Source organism: Porites lutea, chromosome 1 (assembly GCF_958299795.1).
Source record: "Porites lutea chromosome 1, jaPorLute2.1, whole genome shotgun sequence".
NCBI classification, from domain to species: domain Eukaryota; kingdom Metazoa; phylum Cnidaria; class Anthozoa; order Scleractinia; family Poritidae; genus Porites; species Porites lutea.
This window is the reverse complement of record NC_133201.1, coordinates 12,396,059-12,419,826: the sequence shown is the minus strand read 5'-3', so window position 1 is coordinate 12,419,826 and position 23,768 is coordinate 12,396,059. Positions and strand designations below refer to the sequence as shown.

The following is a 23,768-nucleotide window of genomic DNA, read 5'->3' as shown; positions in this document are numbered from 1 at the left end:
CTTATGGGGGTGGGGGGGGGGGGGGGGCGAAGTACAAAAAAAATATTCGCGCAAGGGAAAATTAAATGAAAAAAATTCATGCACGCCAATTAAACCTAAAAAAAATATTCATGCTCCGGCCTAAAAAAAATTCATACAAGGAATCTGATAACGAAAAAAAATTCCTGCAACTTGAAAATTCCCCACCCCCCCCCCCCCCATAACTTTTCTAATGGTCCGTCCCTAACATGCAGGTGTCCGTCGCATCAGTTATATAGCTATCAACAAGTATGCTGAAGAAATGTCCGTCATATAAGGTTGGAGGTTTGCCAGTACTTAGTCTATTTTATTGAATTGGTTTTAAATATACATTATTTATATAAAATTTCTGAACTACAGCGATATTCTTAAAACTTTAAAAAGAATTTTTTTTTTCACTCGTTATTAGTAGCTGTACGCACCAAAACAGCTTTGTGCGTTTACTCGCCAAAAATATTCCTTAACTGAAAAGAGCATTCTTAAATTTACCATTGACAATGTTGAATTTCGAGTGACTTTGAAATTAAAGAGCGCGAAGCTGTCGCTAGCCACGACGCGCGTTTGCTTACTTCAAGTTCCTTTACCTTATTTCATTTGTGTTCGCATTTATTTTTTTCACTATATTACGAAAATCTATCTAACTCACGGTTTATTAGGGCCATTTATAAGAGAAAAATAACACGCGTCTTAAATAAGACGCGAACTTTCCGTATAAACGGCACATTTCGTCTAAAATAAGACGCGGCTTAGATAAGACATGCTCGTATAAATGGTACAGTTCGCGTCTTATTTTTCCTCGTATAAATGGCCCTATTATGACTGATATGGTTTTTATATTTTTCAAAAGTTGTCTCTCCTAGAGGGTCATAACCACAACAAAACAACGTACTTTTTCCTGCTTTTGGCGATGATTGCACGTCAGTGTCTGTTAATCATTTCAAGTTTTGATGTGAAGTAAGCTTTTGAGACACTTAGTATTCAAAATGCTTAAGCTCTAAACAACTATCTTAAAGAATCAGTAAATTAACCCTCTGACACCCAGAGTCAACAAGATTTGCATTTGCATTTCTTTGATATGACTATTCATAGGAGACCTTTTTTTAGGGGGACTTAAATATATTGTTCCGTTTGTTTCTAGTTATCTTATAAAATCCAGTGTTTATCATTTACCTTTGACAGGGTGTTTGCAGTGAAATATATATGTATATATAAAAAACATACTAAAAGTAAGCTAAGTTTGTAAGACACTAAATTACATGCTAGTTCTCTTAAAGGTAAGATAACTATACAATAAAACCAATATCTTCAAAATAATACAATTAAAAAGGGTGACTACAATTGTTACAATGTCGTTAAAGAGTGGTGCTAAATACGTAATTGGTCCTTTTTCCGCCCTAAGGACTAGCCCCACCTAGAGAATTTAGATCAACTTCGCCGGCCTTACCAACACGTTTCACGCCTCGGTGTACCTACTGGACATCCAGAGATCACTGAGTAAGGTAACTTACAGCCATAATTACACAATTCAGCACAGGCTGTTAAATATACACAAGCTCATTCTCTCTTGATATCCAAAGTAGCTACTGAAAAGTAGACATAAACTTTGAATATATACAACCTGAGTCACTCAACTCTGCAAAGGTAAGTTCGGCATAACTCAGGGAAACTATTTCTCTTAAGTACTATGTTATGTAGACAGTACGGCGAAGGCGAAGATATTACAAGGTTTAAACCAGGTTATGTGGCAGGATGAGGTTTTCTAGTCCTTATTTTGTAACTCCTGTGAGAGGAAAAAAAATGAAAATAAGAGAAAGAAAAATACCCGACAACTGCAGAGTCCGAAACTTAAATAACCGCGCGATCCTTGTTAGGTTGCAATCCTTTAAGATTTGATGATCATCTTCACATGTCGCCCCATGCTAAGGTAAGCCGGATTCTGGAATCTGAGAAATTTGTGCTTTTGGAATCCGGAATATTGGGCATTGGAATCCGCAATTCAGCACCAGGAATCCGGAATCCCTTTGACGATTGAAATCCGGAATCCAAGTTCTACTAGCCAGCGAGCAAGCTCTCCGTGGCGCTCTGGCGGTCTGGCTGCGGGGCGGGAAAAGGAAGGAGAACTTGCAACTACGTCTCTGGAATTTGAATTCCACCTCCAACTCCCCTGTGGCTCCCGTCGACCGAGCTGTCAGACTTCCGCCAGTCAGCGCGAAGCGGAAACGAGCGCGAATGTAAACAAACATTGAAAAACACATGCCAAGGGTAATGACGTCATAACTAATGTCATCTACGCCAATCAGCATTTGGCATCGACTTTTTCGATGCAGATATTCAAATTACAGAGACGTAGTTGAAAGCTGTCCTTCCTTTTCCCGCCTAACCGCCAGAGCGTCCCGGAGAGCTTGCTCGCAAGCAAAACGGAAGGCTTGTTCAAGGAATCCGGAATCCACGAAACCAAGACTGTCTTGGATTAACTTCACATGATTGACAGCAAACAGTGTAAAATAAAATATATACAGATAAAAATAGAAATGACGAAAACCTGTCAAACATCCTTGCCTTGAAAATTTTCCATGATGTAAACTGCCGCACGATCCATATCCCAACTACAATGCTTCAACGTCCTCCTACAGAATGCCTCGGATTTGCCGGTGATTGTGGCGAGTTTTTGCACCTTTATATTCTCAATAGCCTGTTTAACATCGCATTCGTGTTGAAGCAGAGCCGCATAACACCAGTCACGTGAAACATCTTTCCCACAGACGTCTTGGATTTCTTGGATTCCTGCATCAATTTCATGACCATACGACTTTTCGATTTTAGCACTGGGAGGATTGGCACTTTCGGAAACAGGATTGGCAGGTCTTAGAGCTTGATTTTCAAGTTTAACAGCATGGGATATCACCGAATTCAAATTGTTAGTTGAATTATCAGAACCAGTTACTGCACTACGAAGTTTGAAATTTGAACCACCTTGGCAGACAGACGCGGCCGCTTGAGAAACCGGTACAGCGGCAGCAGACGAAGGCAGAGGGTTCATGCGCAGAGCATTTAACCCACAACCTTCCACTGGTGGCTGGTGGGTATTAACTAAGTTACGGTTATCATCAAATAATGGAACAACGTTGTAGGCAAGATCAGTGGCTTCGCTCGAAATTTCTGGTTTCCGCGGAGGTAGAGGCGATGGCTGGTTTATCTCGTGGTCTGGTATGTTTGGACACAGGGAATTTGAAACGAGAGTGTGATAAACCGGCTGCTGTAGTGTGGCGTGTTGCTTTGGGGGAAGCGGAGGACATTCATTGGAATCAGAGGAAAAATCGATGAAATCCTGCGTTACACTGCTGTTCTCATTACGTGGTTTTTGCGATGTACAACTGCTGCCATTGTGATGACAAGATTCTGAAGTCACAGCTGCTGCTGCACTCTGACCCGGCTTACTGACAGTACTTTTCTTAACAACCGTTAACTTATTTAATTCTTCACTATCCGCCCTTACAGCGGTATTTTCACCCTCCACGCCCACTTCAGCGCCATTTTGGGTTCGTTTAGGTTCGTATGGGGCAGGGACTTGCGGTCCCAACTTTTTCTGACTATCCACACTTGGTGCAGTCTTAGTGTCGTTGACTACTCCAATATCAGTGTTGCTTCTCCTCCGGGATTCGTCAGGGTCACTTTTGTTCGAGAGATCATCCGACAAAGGCCGAAGTCTTTCTCTTGCTTTTTGACGAGGGGTAGGAATCGGTCTCTTTCTGGATGTTGTTCCATACGAGCCAACTCCTACCGTCCTATTAGGTCTCTGAGAAGCAGCTTTTTCTGTGTTGTTAACAAGATCAGGACGAGGAGGTATTACCGGAGGTCTTTTTATGGTCTGTGGGGTCCCATTTGAGGTAAGCTGGAGTGAACTATCATCTTTGGAGCCTTTTGCGTTCTGAAATGGCACTGCATATTCTATATCCCATATCCTCTCATAATCGGACGTCGAAACTTGAGATTCCGACATTGTTCTACTAGGCTTCAGTGACAGATGAGACTGACTCAAACCGGACTGCCTTGTTTTGCTCTCTTGTCTATCTTGAGCCTGCAGAGAGGCGGGAGTTTCCATGCTCATGTAGTCTTCTTCCTCGCTATCTTCTTCACCAGCTCTTTCGGGCTCGGATTCGCCCACCTTTTCGCCTCCTCCCATGGGCACATAGACTTTCGAATCTGGTCGGGCTGAAGCCGTTTTTGGGGGCCAGTCCGTCATGGCTGGGTATGGGTCTGGGTACAGCATGTAGTCTGGATCGAGAGCAACTTCGTCTACCTCCAAGTCTGAATCAAATATTAAATGACGCCATTAACCTATACAGTCAATTCTCTCTAAGAAAGACACCTTTAGGACCGGCACTAAGTGTCCGGCTTAGACAAATGTCCGTTTCGTAGGAAGTCAAATAAAGGGATAAAGAAAGGCAGGGGCCAACTCAAGGTGTCCGTTTAACAGAGGTGTCTGTCTTATATAGGTGTCCATTAAGAGAGATTCGACACGTCTATCAACACCCAGCCCCACCCCACCCCAAACAACCTTGCTTTCTTATCGACTGCATTGTCTGCTTTCAAATCCGGGGAATGTACTCATTTATATGGCCTAGATGTGCCGCTGGACAGGGTATGGTTTTTGACCTTTCTGCTCCAAACAGGGTCTAACTAGGGTAAATAATTTCGTGCGAGTCTGCCCTAATTATAAACAGGGTATCACTTGCTCGATTGATGCCTTGTTTTGCTTGATGAACAAATTTGTTTTTACTCCAAGTATACAAAAGCAATAACTATAACGTGAATTTGAATGCAATTACCAATAAATTGCTATAAAACAAGACAGCTTGCCTTTTCGTCCTTTGCCCTTAACAGGCTATGTATTCAAGGATTATTTGTCGCAAACAGGGTCAGGGTTTCAAACCCTCAGCGGCTTACCTGTATCCAAATATTAATCAAGTAGCCCCCGAGCTTTTAAACCGAGGACGGCTGTGCACGAATCCGTGTGTTATGGAAGTTTCAACACAAGACCCATATAATCCTCAAGCTTGATGTTTATTGGTCCGATATTGAACAAGACACAGCCATTCAATACCTTACTCCAAAACTGAAACATTTACTAAGAAATTCACCATTTACACATCGCCAATCTCCTTTTTCCACCCTTACGCCTACCCCATGGGAATTTTTCTCATCGATAGCATCAAAGATAGCAGCGACGGCCTTAGGAACAAAAACAAGCAGCTAAGTCGCCCGCCCCGAAATACGCCTGTATTGCAGACTTATGCCAACACTAATGTACTGCTTGAGTGTTGTTAGTATGACCATTCAAGTGAAAGGATAGGGGGTAAATTTTTAAGGTGTTGATTGTATATTCAATTAGTGGAAAAGCAAAGAGCAAGATCTGAACTTACCTAGTAAATTTCTATTAGTTTGTTTTTCCTTGGTCTGATGAAGAAGGGTAGCTAAATCTTCTTTAACATTTGGATTATTTGTCGCTCTCCTATTTGAATGTAAAACAGACAACCTCAAGTAAATATCCTGAAGAGCGTTTCGTCACAATTTCCAATAAATATCCAGTTTTCTTTAAACGGAAACATTTTCGCGGTAGGTCACGAACCAAATCAGGCAACCAAAAAGTCAGGTCAAAACATAAACATTACACAAACTTGCTCATCACTTGAAAGATGAGTAAAGTTGTATGAGTATCACTACGGGCGCGTCCTCTTAAAGATAGGTATAGTGGAATCCACCTTTATGAACAATCCGTTATCAAGACAAAGTTGATCATTCAACAACCGCGATAATAAAACGGAATCAAAACCATCTGTTCGAGTCCCACTCCCCAGTTAAGATCTTCTCAAAACGTTTACCTCGTTAATACGGCCAGTCGAATGCCAAAAAGGCCGTTTTGCAACTAGTCAAGGCAAACAATATTTCAAACAATAACTTTCTCCGCGTTTAGATCATAGTGGAGTGCGGCGCGATGTCAAACAACGGGAAAAAAATAAGGGGGAGGAAATTGAGAAGGAGGGAGGAGGGAACGCTGTTTTTTCTGCTTACGTCTCTTTCCGTCGTACCCTGGAATAAGCCAATAACATGCGTTATATCCGCCTCAGAATTAAAAACATAAACTTTACATGATGTGATTAATAATTATTATTAATTTTACTTCTTCTTTTACTTTTCGTGAAGAAATTTTCAAAGAGAACAAAATTTACCACAAGTTGGTGGAAACTTTAAAAGCATTTAAATTAATCTATGTCCTCGTGATTAATAATCGCATCACTGTCTACGAAAGCAGGTCATCAGTGATATACGTCTTTGAAAATGCCTCGTAAGTAAGAATTCATGAAAATAATTTGCATCGCTGATAAAATCATAATAATGTCATCACAACGTATTTTTATCGAACAATCACTGTTTATGCAAATCAATCATTTCCAGAGGCTAAAATAAAAAGTAAACTGTTTTCATTTCCTTTCTTTCATTTCCAAAAGGGCGGGTCCCGGTCAAAGGGGGAGGGGAAGGTGAAAACATCCTGTCAGCCATTTCCTACAATCAAGGTTAATGATGTAATGTTATGGTACAACTGTGACGGGCACTGCTACAAGGTAAGGCCAAAATTACACAATATCAACTTGTATTTGCAAAGAGGCATTCAAAAACAAAAGGAAATTGAATCGCGGTCAAAGGATACGGGTACGGTTGGCGCGACGTTTATATTGCTAAACTGTTCGGCACCCACCATTTTGGAAATAGAAGAAATTTTAAGAATTTACATTTTCCAGTGTCTCTCCTCCGTAGAGGCCGCTATGTACCACAAGGATGCTGGGTAGAGAGGGAAAAAGAAAGCGCGTACAGGACGATGGGAAGGGCAAATAGAAGGAACAAAAATCTCTATTAGAGAACGACCACCCTTCTGAGAGAATTTGCGGTTCTCTGGCTAAACCAGGCAACAATTATGGCGATTTTGATTGTCTACCTACCTATTACAAATCTTAGTCTAGAAGGTTAGCATGCACCATATGGTACAGTTCCATCCTAGTCTTTCACCGTTAGTCGTTTGGTCGCCCCTCTGTAATTTTCATATGCTTTTGGATACCACTGAGTGACTTTGCCGAGGAGAGAGTATTTTAGTCTCCGTGAAAGATTCAATTGCGGTTAGACAGTGAGACGTATTTGTGACGTCATTATGATATCAGGGAATATCTCAATGAATTCTTACTCGTGGTCACACGTGCCTGCTTTCAGACACAATCACAAAAGGGAAATTTAGAACGTTTTGTTATATTAGGATCGTACTTTTGTAATTCAGCCAAGACCTCTCTAGAGTCTCGTTTCTCCACCTTGAATGGACCGCTGATCTGCAGTGAGCCCCTGTAAGAAAAGAAGAAAAGTTTGGTTTTTACCCTATCACCACCGCCATTGACCCGGTACCACAATTTATATCATCCACTCTTTTACTCTTAGGTTATGTTCACACGTTACCGGACGAATTTTCCGTTCACACGGAACCACCTTCACCGTACGAAAATTCCGATACCTACCCCACCCGTTCCAAAACTTTCACGACAACGTCGAAGTCAGATTTTAAGCCGGCACGGTTGAAAATTTGACTCGCGTGGTAGGCAGATGATAAAACCACTGACAACAACAATCAATACTCGGGATGGTTGGTTCGTCCGTTCCGTGTGAACGATGAGTCCGGTCAAATCTTTCAGCCGGTCGAAAATTCGTCCGTTGCCCTGTGAACGAATCCTTAAAAGAAATACCTACCGTGTGGCATGAAATTTTTGCGGGGGTTTATTTTTGCGGATTGGCGATTTTTTTGTGTCTTGTGGGAACTAACTTTTGCGATTAGAACAGATTGGCTTTTCTCGCTGACAAAAATTTTCGCGATTTTCAGAAAGTACCCAGTATCCAGCATTGATAATATTTTCGTTTTGCAATAGAAATACATACCGTGTGGCACGAAATAGAGGAGTTCACACTCATAGTTGCATCATGGGTAATCAGGGCAAGATGGCGGGAAATTAGAAGATTTGTACTGGAATTCAAAGTCAGCTAATTCTTCCTGAATTCATACATTCGACGCTTTCTCTCTGAAAAGAGTAACTTACGAGTTCAAAGAAACAATGCACTAAATTTGGAGTGCAAAAACGTCCGTGATCAGTTTTTAGAAAACCTTGATTTCCCCATACATTTTCTGTAATTCGACAGTATCAAAATTATAGAAAATGTATGGGAAAAGTAAGGTTTTCTAAAAACTGATCACGGACGACTTTGCATCATTAGACCCTCTAACGATTTGTCTAAACACTTTTCTAATTTTCCTTATCACTCTAACGGATTGTTCTTGTGATCCAACGTTTGACTGTTACTTGAAAGAGGATTCTGAAAATCACTAGTGATGAATTCGACGGAAGTGTTGTCGGCTTTCGGGCAAATCGATCGCAATTCTCAACAGGTCGTCTCGTGTTTCTCCGTGAAAGACTTTTTGCCGCTTCGATTAAAAACAATTTCTTTATGTCGAACATGTTTTTCGATTGCGGACTCAATAGCAGATTAGTCTGATAAAAGTTTAAGCTAATCGAAAACGAACAGCGCTTATTTCTCGAACTTCTGGTAAACAACTAAATGCAAATTTCTGTTGAGGTGACGACCCAAATAAAAGCTCTGCCGTATTTTATTGACTTCTAATGAAGTACCGTTGAAGTTATAATGTTTGTCGAACAGACTTCTCGCGAAATCAACTTCTTTGCCCGAAAACATTAGCGACTTTTCCTCTTTCTGGAGACTTTCGATCACGTGCTACGCAACGAACTAGATCAAGGATGCTTTCCATTATGCCAAAATTTCCGGAAATTTCGGTTCAAACGTAAATGGAACGGTTCGGGCCAGGTGGAAATGTTCCGGTTAAAGTGGTCCACCTCCAGATGTGGTCCTCTTTGACCGGTCGGTCCGGTCCGACCGAAAATTGCCGTCCCATTTTCAGAAATTTTCTTTTCCAGTCCCACTCTAGCTCATCCTCACAGCCAAAATTGCGGATGGTTCAAATGTAAGTGTTTACGAGTGCAGTGTGTGTAACCTTCAGACGCAAGACGTAAACTTTTTCCTTATGCACAGTTGCACAAAAGGCTCAGGTACAGCAACGCATCTTAATTTGATTTTCCTTCTGGTTTTCGTCAGTTTTTAAAGACAAATATATTACTGGCTTCTCCGCATGTTGACGAAGTTTTCCCGTGTTTTTCTCTTAGCAGTATGTGACCCTAGCCCTTGCGGCTTTGACAGTCAGTGCGAAAAAATCCACAGCTTATTCCAACAACCTCCACTAGTTCGACCAAAGCCCTGGAAAGATGGGAGGACAAACACGTCCGTTTAATTATTGCAAGCTACATGAAGTTCAAAGACGAATTTGGGAAGTCACACATTACCCAACGATCAATTCGGTCGGACTTTTGGTTCAGACGCGTTCCATTTTTCCTTGGTTAGTCCGAGTGGTCTCTGACCGGTCAGTCCGGTAAAATGGAAAGCACCCCAAGTTTCACCGACGTTCATTTCTGAACATGCAAATATATGGGACGCAAAACAAATGTTTGCAGATTTTGTTCTTTAATAACCCAAATAAGTTTTTTTGTGATCCCTAATGTTTGCTTATCTAAATGTGTATTCCATTTCCTGAACCTTAAAATTGAATACCTGTGGGAGGAGATTTACGCTTGAGTGCGGACTCATTTTCCCGAACATCGGCTGTTAATCGAGCCTCGAGCAAAAACCGTTCGAAAGAAAGTTCAAAAGGAAGTCTAAAGCATTCTTTTTCTGTTAATCTTAGATTTAACTTTTGGGGACTAGAATACTTGTTCTGGCGACCAAAAATGAAAACTTGGGGGCCAGCTGGCCCCAAGATTTTTTTCTGAAAGTCGAGTACTGAAACCAGTATTTCGTTGTATACCGTTTCGTTTCTGAATGAAAGAGAAAAGTGTGATTGAACAGACAAGATTTCTTAGTACTGTATTTTTGTGTAGCGAATTTGAGTTAGAGAATACTTATTCTGGAGTAAATTTTTGCGGGAAAAATGTTTGCGGTAATTTTTATTTGCGGGAACTTATTTTTGCGGATTGCTGGAAAAATCGCGGAAATTAGACCCCGCAAAAATTTCGTGCCACACGGTTTTTTAACAGTACTAGAGTATACGTACCCTAATGAAAAAGCAATAATTTATTGTATACCGTTTTGTTTCTGAATGAACGAAGCAAGTTGTAAGAACAGACACGGTTTTTTAGTACTGTACTTTTGTATGGTGAATTTGCGTTAGAGAATATTTACTCTGGAGTAAATTTTAAGAATAAAAATCAACGATAAAAATTTTGAATGACGTTTCGATGACTCGCTCATCATTTTCAAATTCTAAAAAGTTAGATTGTTAAAAGTTCTTTATATATTAAGAATGCGTGTGAAGTCTCGTTGCACGTGATTAAAAACTACAATGTGGAATGTAGTGAGTGTTAAAAAGTTTCGCTTTTATTGAGTCTGATTGAGTGTTCAGTTTGGGTTTCATTTCCTGGATAAAAGCATTTCGTAGATCAAGCATTCAAATTTCCCACGACATTTCTTCAGTATAGTGAATTGTTCAGTGAGGTCTTTGTTCTTCTGATTGTGAGAGTCACGCAGGTGTTTTCCAATAGCTGAGTGCTTGTGTTCATCAATGCGTTGGAAAAGGTGTCGGAGTAAATTTTTGCGGGAAAATATTTGCGGTAATTTTTATTTGCGGGAACTTATTTTTGCGGATTGCTGGAAAAATCGCAAAAATTAGAAACTGTAAAAATTTCGAAGCATACGGTAACTACGTTTTCAAAAAAGGCTTTTCTTAGGATAGCTAAAGCATCAGCAGGCTATTTTACGGCAACATGATTTATTGCAACTAACAAACGTTTAAAACGGAAAGGACCGAAAACTAAATCCGTACTGAGATCTTTCATTTGTGTGGTGAGACTCTATTTCTTTTTAATTTTGCCATTAGATTTCAAACTGTCCAAGTGCCACTTCTAAACTGTACTCGGGGTGTTTAGTTCCCTTTTTTTACATGCATGCACAGATGAAAACGATGATATTTCACGGAACCGCAACTTTTGGGTCAAACACTTGAGTTGAGGTCGTTTGGTAAAATTGTCATGTAAGCACGGTGAATAAATTCAGGGGTGGAAAGAAGCTTTTACAAACTTAACATAACAGTTTGCCAACCCTTACCCAACTTTCTTGGGAAATTCAACATTTTTCTCTTCAATAAATCCTATGGAAATATCTTCCCTTTGAGCAAGTAACATTCCTTCTCCAACTCTGGAAAATATCAAGCAATATGTATTTACAATGCGGATCAAGAAATGTTAGTGAAAAAATGGTAAGTTAAGACATAAGCCATTGTTCTGTTGCTTTTTAGTTATTCAATTATGAAGTCTTTGTATCAATGAAACGCCGCTATGTTGATTCTTAGCACGTGCTTAAATACGGTGTTTGGTATCCCCTTTGGTATCGGCTGCCTGCCTTCACTGGGTTCCACTGTGTTTGTATAGCCCTTTTTTTTGGGGGGGGGGGGGTGTGGGGGTATTGTAATATATGATAATAGATGGTTTTCACTGTGACGTCATCAAATTGTAAAGTCCAAATAGCGAGGTTTTACGAATTCTTATTTACATAAAGTTGAAGATAAACAAAAAGTAAATCTTTGTACAGGTTTCCGTTTCCGTAGCATGTTTCGTTTCGCAAATACAGCAATTTGAACTTCCGAGTTTTCACAGTGCGTGACACCAGAATAGGAATGCTGTCTCGTTGAAAAAAAGTCTCTCCTCTTGATTTTCAGCAGTATAACCACTGCAAGTATTAGGAGACATGTTTATGTGTACGTATATGCTAGTGTTCGAGTGAAAAGAAAGAGCTTTTATAGAAAAAGTGAACTCCAGATGTTTTTGTTGATTTCCGGCGGCCATATTGGTGCACCAAAACGGTGCACCAATATGGCGTCTCCATACAAAGCTCTACAAAGGTGCGTGAAACGTTTCGGCAAATAACTCAGAAACTATGGGCCACAAAGACCTGAGACTTCGACGAATTGTTTGTATATTAGTCTTTTACAACATTTCATTTTCTTGGCTTCTTCCACTGGACGGTTTCCAATTTAATTTTTTGTTGCGTGACAGTGAAAACGATCTATTAGTTTGAAACAAAGGGAAATAAAATGACACCGAGGATGAGACTGCTAATAATAATGAACCACAGCAGCATCTGAAAGGTGGCAACCAAAAATGTGGAATTTCTCACTTCTACTGATCAGATAAATTAAAATCCAAAACGTTATGTGCTCATTTTGCTCTTGGTTTAGCCTAAGATTTTTTGATATAGTAGTTCTTAGACGTGGTTTAACTAAAACAATCAGTAACACTTCCTTACATGAAAATGACCAGTTAGAACCAACAAATTCATTGCATGACCTTGAGAATAAGACTGATAAGATTAGACTGAAATCTAAAAAGTATGTCATTGTTTCTTATATTTTTACCTTGAAATAACCGTAACCTTCTCTTTGGAGCCATAGCTAAGATATTTTCGGTCGGTGGCTTTATGAGAAACTCTTGTTGTTCCTTCCTTTGGTTGTACCTGAAGAAAAAAAGAAAAAAAGTCTTGAACAATGAGTTCAGCAAGGGATGAAGATATTCAGATCTTTCTATTCACTTGCCGGGCGGCGGATTTAACTACCACTAGAAAGAGCGTTGACTTTGGAGACCATGTGTAATATGCGCGGGTGGCCCCAACAATATTGGAAGAGCTGTGCAAACGGATCCATCATTGTTGCGCTACGCTTCAGCGAACGAGGAGCAAAAGAAATGTAACATCAAACAATGTTGGGATTTGTTGGCCAACACTGTTGCGTCCGTTTGCACGGGGCTTAAAATTAATTTTTGCAAATTTCGCCTTTTTTATTTGCGGTAGTTAATTATACCGCGGCAATAAACTTATAGTATATGTATAAGTGTGCCGCAGCAATGTGATATTTCAGGACTTACCTGGGGCAACAAGTTCTCGATAATATGCTTGAAGGGTGGCCTGTCCTCAGGATCATTTGCCCAGCATTTTAACATAATTAGCTCATAGAACCCATCAGGGCAATAACACGGCTTGGATAGTCGCTTGCTTGGGTCACCAACCACTATTTCCTTGATCTGAAGACAGAGACAAAACCACAACTGTGTGATGAATCATTCCGATAATAAAATGTTTCAGCTAAGTATGGAGTGGCGGGAATGCTTAACTCTTACAAAATTTTACAGTCTCCGAATTCCATCTCCCGGTTGACGTTTTTGCTGGTTTAAACGCGGCAGGACTAGCTTAGACTTAAGAGCGCGTGGCTGCACAGCAGTGCGGGATGTCGCGGGTTCGAATTTCGCGACCCAACCAATACTCAGGTTCTTAAAATGACTGAGATAAAAACAAGGTACTGCTTTACTGGTACTGCTGACCTTCCCGTGGCTCGGACGACGACGTAAAATGGTGGGAGACGTCAACACTAAAATAGTGTGCTCAATTTCGAGATAAAAACACTTACACTCAAATAAAGCGCGTTTTTTTTGTTCATTTTCTTTGTTATTTTACACTGTTTTATTTTTCAAATCAGCACTATAAATCCCCACGGAATCGATAAACCTTGTTCATTCAACTGATGCATTCCTGTTTATCATGTTGCCGCCAAAAGTGTTGCTACTCCATTCGCCATACCATAAACAAACTCAGTGTCTTTATTCGCTCTGAAGGGCAAGAGCTTAATTTTTTTTTTGAAACAGCCGTCCCACTTCGCTTCTAGAGGTGAGGAGCGAGGAAAGGCGGCTGTACCCGCAGGCTACTTTAAAATCTTCCATAAGGTGGTAAATTCACTCTAAAAGTCAGTCCATAAAACAAAATTTTTGTGTTCCACTACTCGACTACTAACAGAGCATAACCGAGCCGTTGAATTCAGGAAAACCAAATCCAGTCGGCAGTCAGTGTGAACTAGCGTTCTTGCAAACCTGGCTCAAGGAACAATCTGCCCATGGCTTTTGTCCAAATGAGAGCATCTCCCATAGTGTTATACCATAACTCCACACATCACTGGCCGTTGTATAAACAGACTTCGATAGCACCTCAGGGGCCATCCTTTGAAAACAATTCACAAACATTTATTTACCAACAAGGTTTTCTTTGTCTCGGAGAGTATCGGAGAATTCCGAAAAGAACTCCCCTCAAACTTAACGCCATTAGTACGAGTCACGCTCAGGAGAAATGGCTGACATCAACGTGGGAAATTCCACCTACATTAAATACAACTTATTGAAAACAGCCGACATTTCGAGACGCCACCACTGGTTTCCCCGCAAAATGACGTCAGAGATTCCATACTGATAGCCTGTTCCAGGCTCCAAGATAGTAGGGAAAACGCATCGAGAAAATAGGCCCTTTGCAGCTTTGCACTCTCCCCTGCTCTATTCCCGCCGTTTTTCACTCGTCTTCTTGTCCACTGCTCGCCCACCTTATTCATTCGTCTGCACTGACCGACAGCCGGGCACAGGCTACTATACTTAGCGTTTGTTATTAACCAGATCTGGACAGTGCTTCTGATTTCAATTCTGATTGGAATGGATTTTTTGCGCTATATAAATTCAGATGTTATAATAATTATCAACTTTATTTGACAGTATAAAATACTGATAGACTCGTGGCCCTCAAAACAAGTTAAAAATAAACACAAATACATATAAATAATGAAGTAATTAAAACTAGGTGATTTCACAATTAAAATATGAGTTATCTAAAAATTAATATAAAATATATGAGAGTAAAGTAGAATAGCCTAAGCTATAGTAAAGTGATGAACATCTTTATAGGACTCCAAAAAATACTTACATAAAGACTTCTTTAAAATTTCTAAACTAGAGCTACACTTAATTTCATTGGGAAGTGAATTCCAAAACCTAGTGGCTGATACTTGAAAAGTCCTAGCACCTTCTGATTCTCTTTTATACTTTGGAAAATTAAATTCAAAGACCCATATCTACTTCATCTTTCAGTAGAACGTATGTCGATGTTTCGTTTGAGTAATTCTAGCGTACAATCGGGACACACCCAGTTCAAACGTTTATAAACTAATGCGCACTGATCAATCGTAGCTTCATGAAAAAAAGGTAGCCAATTAAGTTCTCTAAACAGATCTACACTATTTGCTCTAGTACCAGCATTGAGAATAACGCGTGCGGCACGCTTCTGTAGCCTGAAGACCTTATTTAAATTATCAACAGATGTGGAAACCCACACACTAGACATATACAAGACAAGACTGAGATTGGCCTGTAGTTGTTACAGTCTGATCTGCTTCCATTTCCTTTAAACACAGGCGTTACTTTAGCTACTTTCCAGGCAGATGGAAAGACCTTATTTGATATACATAGATTTAACAGTCTAGTCAGAGATGGCAGTACGGCAGGAGCAGCAATCTTTAAAATCTTGACGCTGATGCCATCATCACCTGTTGCTTTGTGACTTGGAATGGACAAAAGCAGTTCAGAGACTCGTTTCTTAGTTTAATATACTCGGGATCGCAAATGCATGTTATTTCCCTGGGAAGCCAGTGGTGGCGTCGAGTTTTTTTTATTCCCAGGTAAAAAGTAAGTTAAATAGGTTTAAGGCGCAAACTACATAAAAGTGTACATACCAGGCAAACGCTAGTTTTGTCCGCCGTGAGACAACCTTAACAGCTTCTCCTTCTAGAGACCGCGCTAAACCAAAGTCGCTTATCTTTACCTAACAAAGAGGAAAGATATCATGGAAGTGAACACTATATTAAGTTGTATATCAAGCATGCAGGAGTTCATGGTCATAGAAAATTTAAAACTCTTGTTATGTAGTATTTACCGCTGCAAAGTTTAATAATTAACAATTATTCCACGAGTGCGCGTTGGATATGAGATGGCGGTAGCCAACAGGGCGCGTAGCGCCGAGTTGGCTATAATCATCTCATATCCAACAAGCTGAGGTCTGCACTCACTGAGAGTTATGGAACAAGATATTTCTCTACGTTATGGACCCAAGAACGAAGCGTAAATACTGTATAAAGCAAAAAAGAGTGACAGATTTACCTTTAAGTATACAGCAGAGAAATCAGGTAAGTAAGATATTAATATTAAGTTCATTCCTCTGAAATAAAACCTACAGTAACATTTTTGTCAAACTTTACCGATTGGTTGTTTTTATTATTGAAAAGTAAACGCCATTTCTTAAGGTATGAGCTGCAGTCATGTGTGAAATCATGCAAAGAAAGTATGCACAATGCAATACTGAGAAACAACCTTTTCAATACTGTAAAATGACAATTTTGTGCTTTGCAATGCTCCTTACTTAATTGATCTCCAATCATAGATTTAGTATGTAATAACTGAAATATGTTACAATATAATCTGCAAGGTACTCACCAAGTCTTGCTCAAATAAAAGAATATTTCTGGTGGCCAGATCACGGTGAATCAACTGCTGACTGGCCAAGTAATCCATACCATGGGCCACTTGGGAAGCAAACTTGCACAGCGTTGATACCTTCAACACATTGTTGTTTTTCTTTTTGAAGTTCTCTTCTAGCGAACCATATTGGGCAAACTCCGTTATCTACATCAGAAATAATACCCGGTTAACAGTTTTAGGGCCCAAAATTACTATACACTCAGCTGGATATTAACAGTATGACTGAGAATTGACCAGATCTGTTTTATGGTTCCCCAGCTGGAGTCAAATGAGTCACTTTTACGCTGCAAAACAATCATACCTTTTTCCACTTTCGATGTCTGTTACCCATTGACTTTTTTTTAGATAGGTCAAGGAATTTTGTGATGACTGTCAAGATGTTTTGTTCGAGGGAGGCGCAGCTTAGGCTCATTACCCGAAAGCAGCTGGTAATGAATTAAGCCTTTTAAAAGTTTTTATTTTAGTGTGAGAAACAAAAATTTTAAACTCAAAAATAGTATTGCTATGAAGAAAAAAGGCAAACTCTTTCAGTAAAAATTAACATTCTCGATGTTGAACTAATCTGCCGGCCAGGTTTTTAGCCTAAAGGAAGACAGTTTTCAGGTTTCACAATTTAGAACAGCAAGCGTCACTGGCAATTAGTGGTTTTAAAGAGCACTTTGGTTGCATCCAGCCACACTGTCCTGGTTTGAATCCACGGTTTGACATCATGTATGCATTGCCCTTGCTTTGAGAACATTTTTCAGGTACTGCAGGTTTCCCCTCTCCCAAAACGAAATTGATTCCAAATCTATCAGGCCGGCTGGAGCATGGTAGACCGAGCTGGAGTTGAGGCAGAGCTTACTTCTTTTGGCTTAATTTTCACATACCAGCCTCAGTTGTTGTTCTTTTCCAGATGGAAGTGAAATACCATACAATTTAACAATGTTATAATGAGAAAGCTTTAGCATGGTCTGTGCTTCCCGCAGAATACATCTTAGCACACCATCAAACTCTGTATTCTTCATGGATTTGATGGCCACTTGTTTCTGTTCACCAGAGATAATAAATGGAAAAAATAATAAATCAAACAAAAATGTTCAAAAGATAAATAATTGGGTTATAAATATGTTTTGGTTATTATTATTTAACAATTAATCAATGAGGCTGAGTATCTTACGGCCGAGGCGGACAACACCCTATATGGGTGAGTCTGTTTTCGCCATGCGATTGGTCAATTTTGCGGTCCGTAACTTGCTATACGGTCCGTGTTTAAAAATTTTGACGCAGATCACGCATGAAATTGCGCTTGGGCCATAAATCGATGGTAAAAAACTCGGTCCGTAATTTACAGTACGGACCGAAAACTCGGCTAATAAGAGGTATATATGATACGAAAGCCGAATTCAATAATTGTTTTATTATTCATTCAAAATAATTCCTTGTTTAAAAACATGGCTAAAACATGCTTACTTCCATCGATCCATCAATGTTAAGTTCATCTTCGATAGTGCACGTTTAGGTTTGTCCAGCTCCGCAAATATTCTCCAAATAGCATTATCATATGTCGCCCTTCGAGTTGTCTTCTTGCTGCTCTTGCCTTGTTTTTAGCTATTTTTTCGCCTAGTTCCTACTCTTGAAACGAGTGAAATGTCCGCCATTTTTCAAGTTCACAACCAAAACAACTCAACCTCGTCCTCAGGTCTTCTTGGTTAACGGTCCCTTAACCTGCAAAAACGCTGCATTTTTGACGTCATTTCCTCGTTAAACACAAAATTCTTCCAAATTTGGTCACCAGTAACTGGTTATGGTGAATTAAACGTGTGCTTTTAGCCAATCAGAATCGGGAAAATATTTTGAATCAATAATAATATTAAAAATATTTGTCTGGCCAAAAATGGGTTATGTCTGAGCAAAAATACATGTAGGTTTGGCCTGACAACATGAGCAGCACCAGCCACAAGGACCAGTAAGTTAGAAAATTGCAATACCTTGAATTGCAAGTACTTATATATTTTCTAAGAAATTTTAAAAAAAATAACATTTTACACTCCTGTGAACTGGTATGACCAGAGAAGTGATCATAGCCATATCTGATAACTGGCATGACAGGGAGTATAGGCCCTGAGTTTCAATTTGATATGATCCTGGCTTATCCTATACGCCATGTCATATTGATAATATTCAGCCTCAAGTACTGTTTAAAAAATGAGCAGAAATCTATTATCAGGTGAGCTTTAAAAACTTGAGGCGAAGCCGAGAGTTTTCAAACCAGATAATACATGACTGGGAGTTTTTTGAACAGTTTCAAAAGCTCTATAGATCACCTCATTCTTGCACTATTACGAAATATTTAATCACTGATTTAGTATGAGTCAGTGAGCAATTGGTACCAAGAGACAATGACTGGAAGCTACTATAATCTGTGACTGTTCCTTACTAAATTGTGCTGACACATTAAACATACCAGTTCATCTCCCTGTGGCGGCTTCCATTCTCCCAGATGTACTACGCCATACTGCCCTTCTCCCAGCTCTCTTAGATCCGTAAGATCTTCAGATGGAATAAGGCAGGCAAGGTTATCTGTAAGGCCATAAAGAGAAGTTTTCTTTTCCACCTAAAGATCAATTAAGTCACACAGAATAAATTAATGATGAAAATTGATTAGGGTATTTCTTTCCTGTCCTTTGGTGTTTTGATCTTTACATGAAGGTAATGACCTGCCAGAAAGTGACTTGCGTGGGACATTGCAAATAAAAAGTGACAGATACAATTTATTATAGCACATCAAAAATATATTATTATTATTATTATTATTATTATTACTATAATTGTTTTATGTGGCTAAATATAAATTTCCATTTAGTGTTTTTTTTTTCTTTTTTTTCAATTTGCTCTATCCTGAATTTTATAAGTGAAAAGCTAGATTTTAGAGAACATAATTTTTTAGGATGTCATTCAAAAACATGAGGGGGCTGGACTGATGGTACCCTGGGTAACCCCACATATAACTTTCATAGGAACTGGGGACATGCTGAACATGTGCTTGTGTTGCCATGAAATCCTTCTACAATCCTATTCAAGGGTATAGCTAAAAGCCAATTCTCTTTCCCAAGACCATCCATGGATTCACACCAACGTATTTAAGAGAACTTGTGTCAATTAAAAGATCAGGGAATTATAATTTAAGATCCTCCTCGGATGGTTTGTTGCTTGCAACGCCAACTTATAGAAGTAGGGTTACATTAGGAGACAGATCATTCCAGGTTGCAGCTCCAGCACTTTGGAATGTATTACCGCGTGATATTTGTTCTATTTACAGACCTAGGGATTTTTAAGTGCCATCTGAAAACGCACCTCTTTAGGGAAGCTTTTTATTAATTTATTAATTTTTAATTTTTGTCACGATAATCACTAGTATCTTAACATATGTTGTATATTTTAATTTTATCATAGTATATTTTAAATAATTAGTAGTTAGATACCCTGTATTAAATTATTATAGATAGAAATCATGTAATGCGCGCTTGATCATTTCATGGAAAGCGTGCAATATAAGAATTAAATTATTAATTATTAATTATACTAATTATTCCCTCTGGGCCCAGTAGTTTGAAGGTCAATTAGTGCTAACCCAGAGTTAAATATTAATCTGGGCCAGTTTGTTTTTGTTAAAAAGCATTTTCTCAAATAATTGTTTTGTATTTCTTTTAGGTCAAACACTAAACAATTTGTAGACAAAATGAATTATAAAACTACTTTTGAAGCTTTCAATATTCTGAATTAAATTTTGCACTAATCCAGGGTTATCTTAACCCAGCTTTGAACAACCTGGCCCTGAGTTTCAAATAAATCTAGCTGCAAAGCTTTCTCTTAAGTTCCTGCTTTTGGCCTGAATAGCTGGCAACTTAAAAGGAGTGGAAAGCAACTGGCCTATGTGTAGGTATATAAAGGCTTTTTATAATATAATATAGGGATTTCACACCCTCGTGGAAGGCTTGCATAGCCTACTGAATCAGACACAGCATGAATCATATATAATTCTGAGGCAGTATTTTAATCTTAGTATTTGCAACTTATATCAAGAAATTCTTACCCATGCAGTATTAACATTATTTTGCTTCAACAATTGAACTTTTTAATGACTTGTATATTTTGGTTGCTTTATTGTGCGAGCCCCTTTACAAAAGTTCCCAGAGTGGTGGACATCAATTTTCTCCTGAGAACATTGAGGTTATCATGTAGAAATTAGGTTATAAGAATTTATAAAATGGTAACTGAAGGGAAATTTTAGATTTTTTAACACATTCTTTTAGATAATTTTCCAATTTAATCAGACAGAAGGCATTCAAAAAAGAGAGGTTTTTATTAACATAAATCTAACGAGCTTAACAAAACTAACATAATGCTTTAGGCAAAAATATCAAGAGTGTTTAAAAAAAGGCGGAATATCCACTCCATCGATAATTGATGCATCTGGGCTGTCTAGAGATCCATATCACCCTTTCAAATCCCAACATTGATTTCAGAACCCTTGCTCAGAACCCTTGCCATCGTTAGTTTATCCTTACTTTGAACTTGACATTCGACACATGAAAAAAAATAATACGCAAAGCCTTGTTTATCAAACAAGAATCTGAATGAATTGAATGATTTCACTCCTCTATTCTAATTCCCAGTATGTTGGAGTTATTCAGATAGGGGGCATCTATTAGACAGGGGGGCATTTATTAGACAGGGGTGTCTAATACAATATTAACTGCATTGAGAGGGTGTTTAATTATTAGATCATAGGTGTTTATTTGGGAGCGGCCGCTTATTAGGTCATTTATTACAGTATGCGTAGTTACTAGGGACGCTGGGAATCAATGAAAGCTGGTAAAAATTTAAGATGAAAACATCACAGACAACAGATTTCAAAAACAAATTTCTGCACTGCTTTTAATTAAGACACAATACAGCTTATTAAGTGACATTCTTTAACCTTTAGGTTGATCATAGCTCAATTTGTTCTGAATAAAAATATTTATCATATAAGAAGAGTTATTTATTTGTACAAATTCTCCCCATATGTCGAATCGGGCTTTTCGATCGCGGAAGTAGACCATCATGTATGCTTCGGTAAGCATTTGTCGGACCGATATAAATTGTACATATTTTTTAGGAATTTTAGATTCTTCAGTCTTAATTATGATAATTTTACTTTATTTTAATTAGCTTTGTTTCAGTGTCCCCAATTAGTACTGTAATGTACTAGAATTTTATGACACTTAAATAAAGGTTTCATCATCATCACCGTTCGAATTTACGGATGTGTACAAAGAGATTTCGTAATAAAGCCTGTAGCATTAAACGTTTCAATTCAAAGCGCTTTATTAATGCGATGTAGACCTTAACATCATTAAGAACAAATAAATTTTAAGTCTTCTAAACTTAATTCCCGCGCGTGTGCCAATAATAAACGATCGATCAAGTTAGAGGCGCCATTTTCGCTTCCGCAAATGAATTGTACAGAGATACTACGCAGTCCAATACAATATCCTTGATCATTAACGATGATATTAATCGAAAGTGGCCTCGATGAATTCAGCAGCCCATATCACTGACCGCTTCAGTTTATGGGAAAAGCTAGAAACTGGAAAAAAACGCAGCTGAAGCGCACTCGATCTGTTAAGAAGCAAATAAAGTAATAAAAAATTACAACTCACCTTCGATTTCTGCTTACTAAACATGGCGTCAGGACAAATCTGTTTCGTTTAAAAATTCAAATACGCATGCTTTGATTATCCCAGTAAGTTTTAGATAGCTCAATGACAATTCCTGCCTTTCAAGGAAAACTATTTTGATTCATTTTGTCCTGGTCCGACAGACTCGTATGTAGTTTCCAGTTCCCTTGAATTCACTCTGTGCACAGGTAACCCAGGTTTCAAACGTCTGGCCGAAACGGTGAACGTGAACACTCCAGCTGCCAAGTACAGTGAAACCTGTATTAAGCGGTTATCGTATTAAGCGGACACCCTCTATTAAGCGGACAGTAGCCCAAGTCCCCAAATATATTTCCCTCATTTACTTTGAATGAAACATTTATTAAGCGTTAAGCGGACGCGGACACCTGTGAACAAGAACCTGAAATGGTCATTTCTATTGTTGCCAACCTGTATTAAACGGACACCTGACACAGTAGTATTTATGATTGTTTGTACAATATACACCTTGTCTTGCTCATTTGATCCGTTTTGCAGCACGCAGTATTCTTTTCTAATTTTGTTTTGTTTGTGTAAAGCTTGTTTCACTCAGCTGATTTGGCTTCAAATTTGATGTGCAATCTTATGTTTATGTATTACAGTCGACCCTCCCGAAAGGGACCACCCAAAATGCAATGACTTGGTGTTCGCCTACAAGAATCGAACCACAGGTAGTCTCTTCCAGGCACATCTACTTTATGGAAGATAATTTATTGCATGCATTTTCTAATTTGGGATATGTATACTTCCATGTTAAAGGTTCTTCGTATGTCCTAAGTAACATAGTGCACGCAGCAAAAATAGAGATCAGAGAATGCATCAAGTGGTCGCTTACAACAAGTTAAAAACAATGGAAAATCATTTAACGTCAGGCCCAAAAAGTGGTGGCGGTTGCTAACAGGAGGTGGTCGTTCATCTAGAATCTCCAACTTTAAGGCTTGACTGTAAAAATTTTGGTGTTTTGGATTGGCGGTTGCTTATGGCATGGAATGTGGTCGCTTACGAGAAGTGATTGCACATTGAGGTTCGACTGTCTGAACTATTAGCCCACTTAAAGAAAGAAATTAATGCAAACGCATATCGTCTGCATAGTCTCTGCATGGGAGTATTCCAAACGCTTCTCCGTTCATTTGAACGGCATATGACACCTCATATGACGTTATCTATCGAAACCTGTATTAGGCGGACACCCTGTATTAAGCGGACACTATAGCATTTCCCGAGGGTGTCCACTTAATAAAGGTTTCACTGTATTACGAAAACCAATTGGCTTATCCAATGGATTGAGATTTTTCCACTGGATAGTGCTATCCACCTTTTGAACATCTGGGGCAACGCTAGCCGCATGCAGTTTAGCCTGTGGGCAGGCTCTTTGTTTGGCGAAACGGTGAAAAAATCGCTAGGAGAGGGAGGGGAGAGAAAAACTCGTAGGAAAAAGCAGCATTTTGGCCCAAGGTAAAATGCGTGTTGCCTTCCGACC

At 39.1% G+C, this 23,768-nt stretch overlaps 1 protein-coding gene across 2 annotated transcripts; it reads right to left on the bottom strand.

The window, feature by feature from the left end:
• Window positions 1-236: 236 nt before the first annotated feature.
• On the bottom strand, window positions 237-22,398 carry LOC140945184 (uncharacterized). Of its 2 annotated transcripts, XM_073394241.1 has the most exons (12): window positions 22,253-22,398; window positions 19,012-19,161; window positions 17,435-17,593; window positions 16,521-16,709; window positions 15,764-15,852; window positions 14,085-14,211; window positions 13,089-13,244; window positions 12,584-12,681; window positions 11,278-11,367; window positions 7,333-7,407; window positions 5,442-5,530; window positions 237-4,326 (listed from the first exon to the last, which is right to left on the bottom strand). In XM_073394241.1, exons 1-12 carry the CDS (start codon window positions 22,274-22,276, stop codon window positions 2,564-2,566), a joined length of 3,009 nt encoding a protein of 1,002 aa, XP_073250342.1. In that variant the 5' UTR covers window positions 22,277-22,398; the 3' UTR covers window positions 237-2,563. The 2 variants fall into 2 exon arrangements, with proteins under 2 accessions (XP_073250342.1, XP_073250348.1); XM_073394247.1 differs by lacking the exon at window positions 17,435-17,593.
• Between the last annotated feature and the right edge of the window lie 1,370 nt (window positions 22,399-23,768).

What these genes read in the sequence shown, in the direction of transcription:
- LOC140945184 (XM_073394241.1), bottom strand. Translation starts at nt 22,276, where the DNA reads ATGTTTAGTAAGCAGAAATCGAAG. An exon ending in ACAAAACTAGCGTTTGCCTG is followed by an intron (nt 14,212 to 15,763) that starts GTATGTACACTT and finishes TTGTTTTCAAAG; the next exon opens with GATGGCCCCTGAGGTGCTAT. An exon ending in GAATTTCCCAAGAAAGTTGG is followed by an intron (nt 7,408 to 11,277) that starts GTAAGGGTTGGC and finishes CTTTTCTTACAG; the next exon opens with GGGCTCACTGCAGATCAGCG.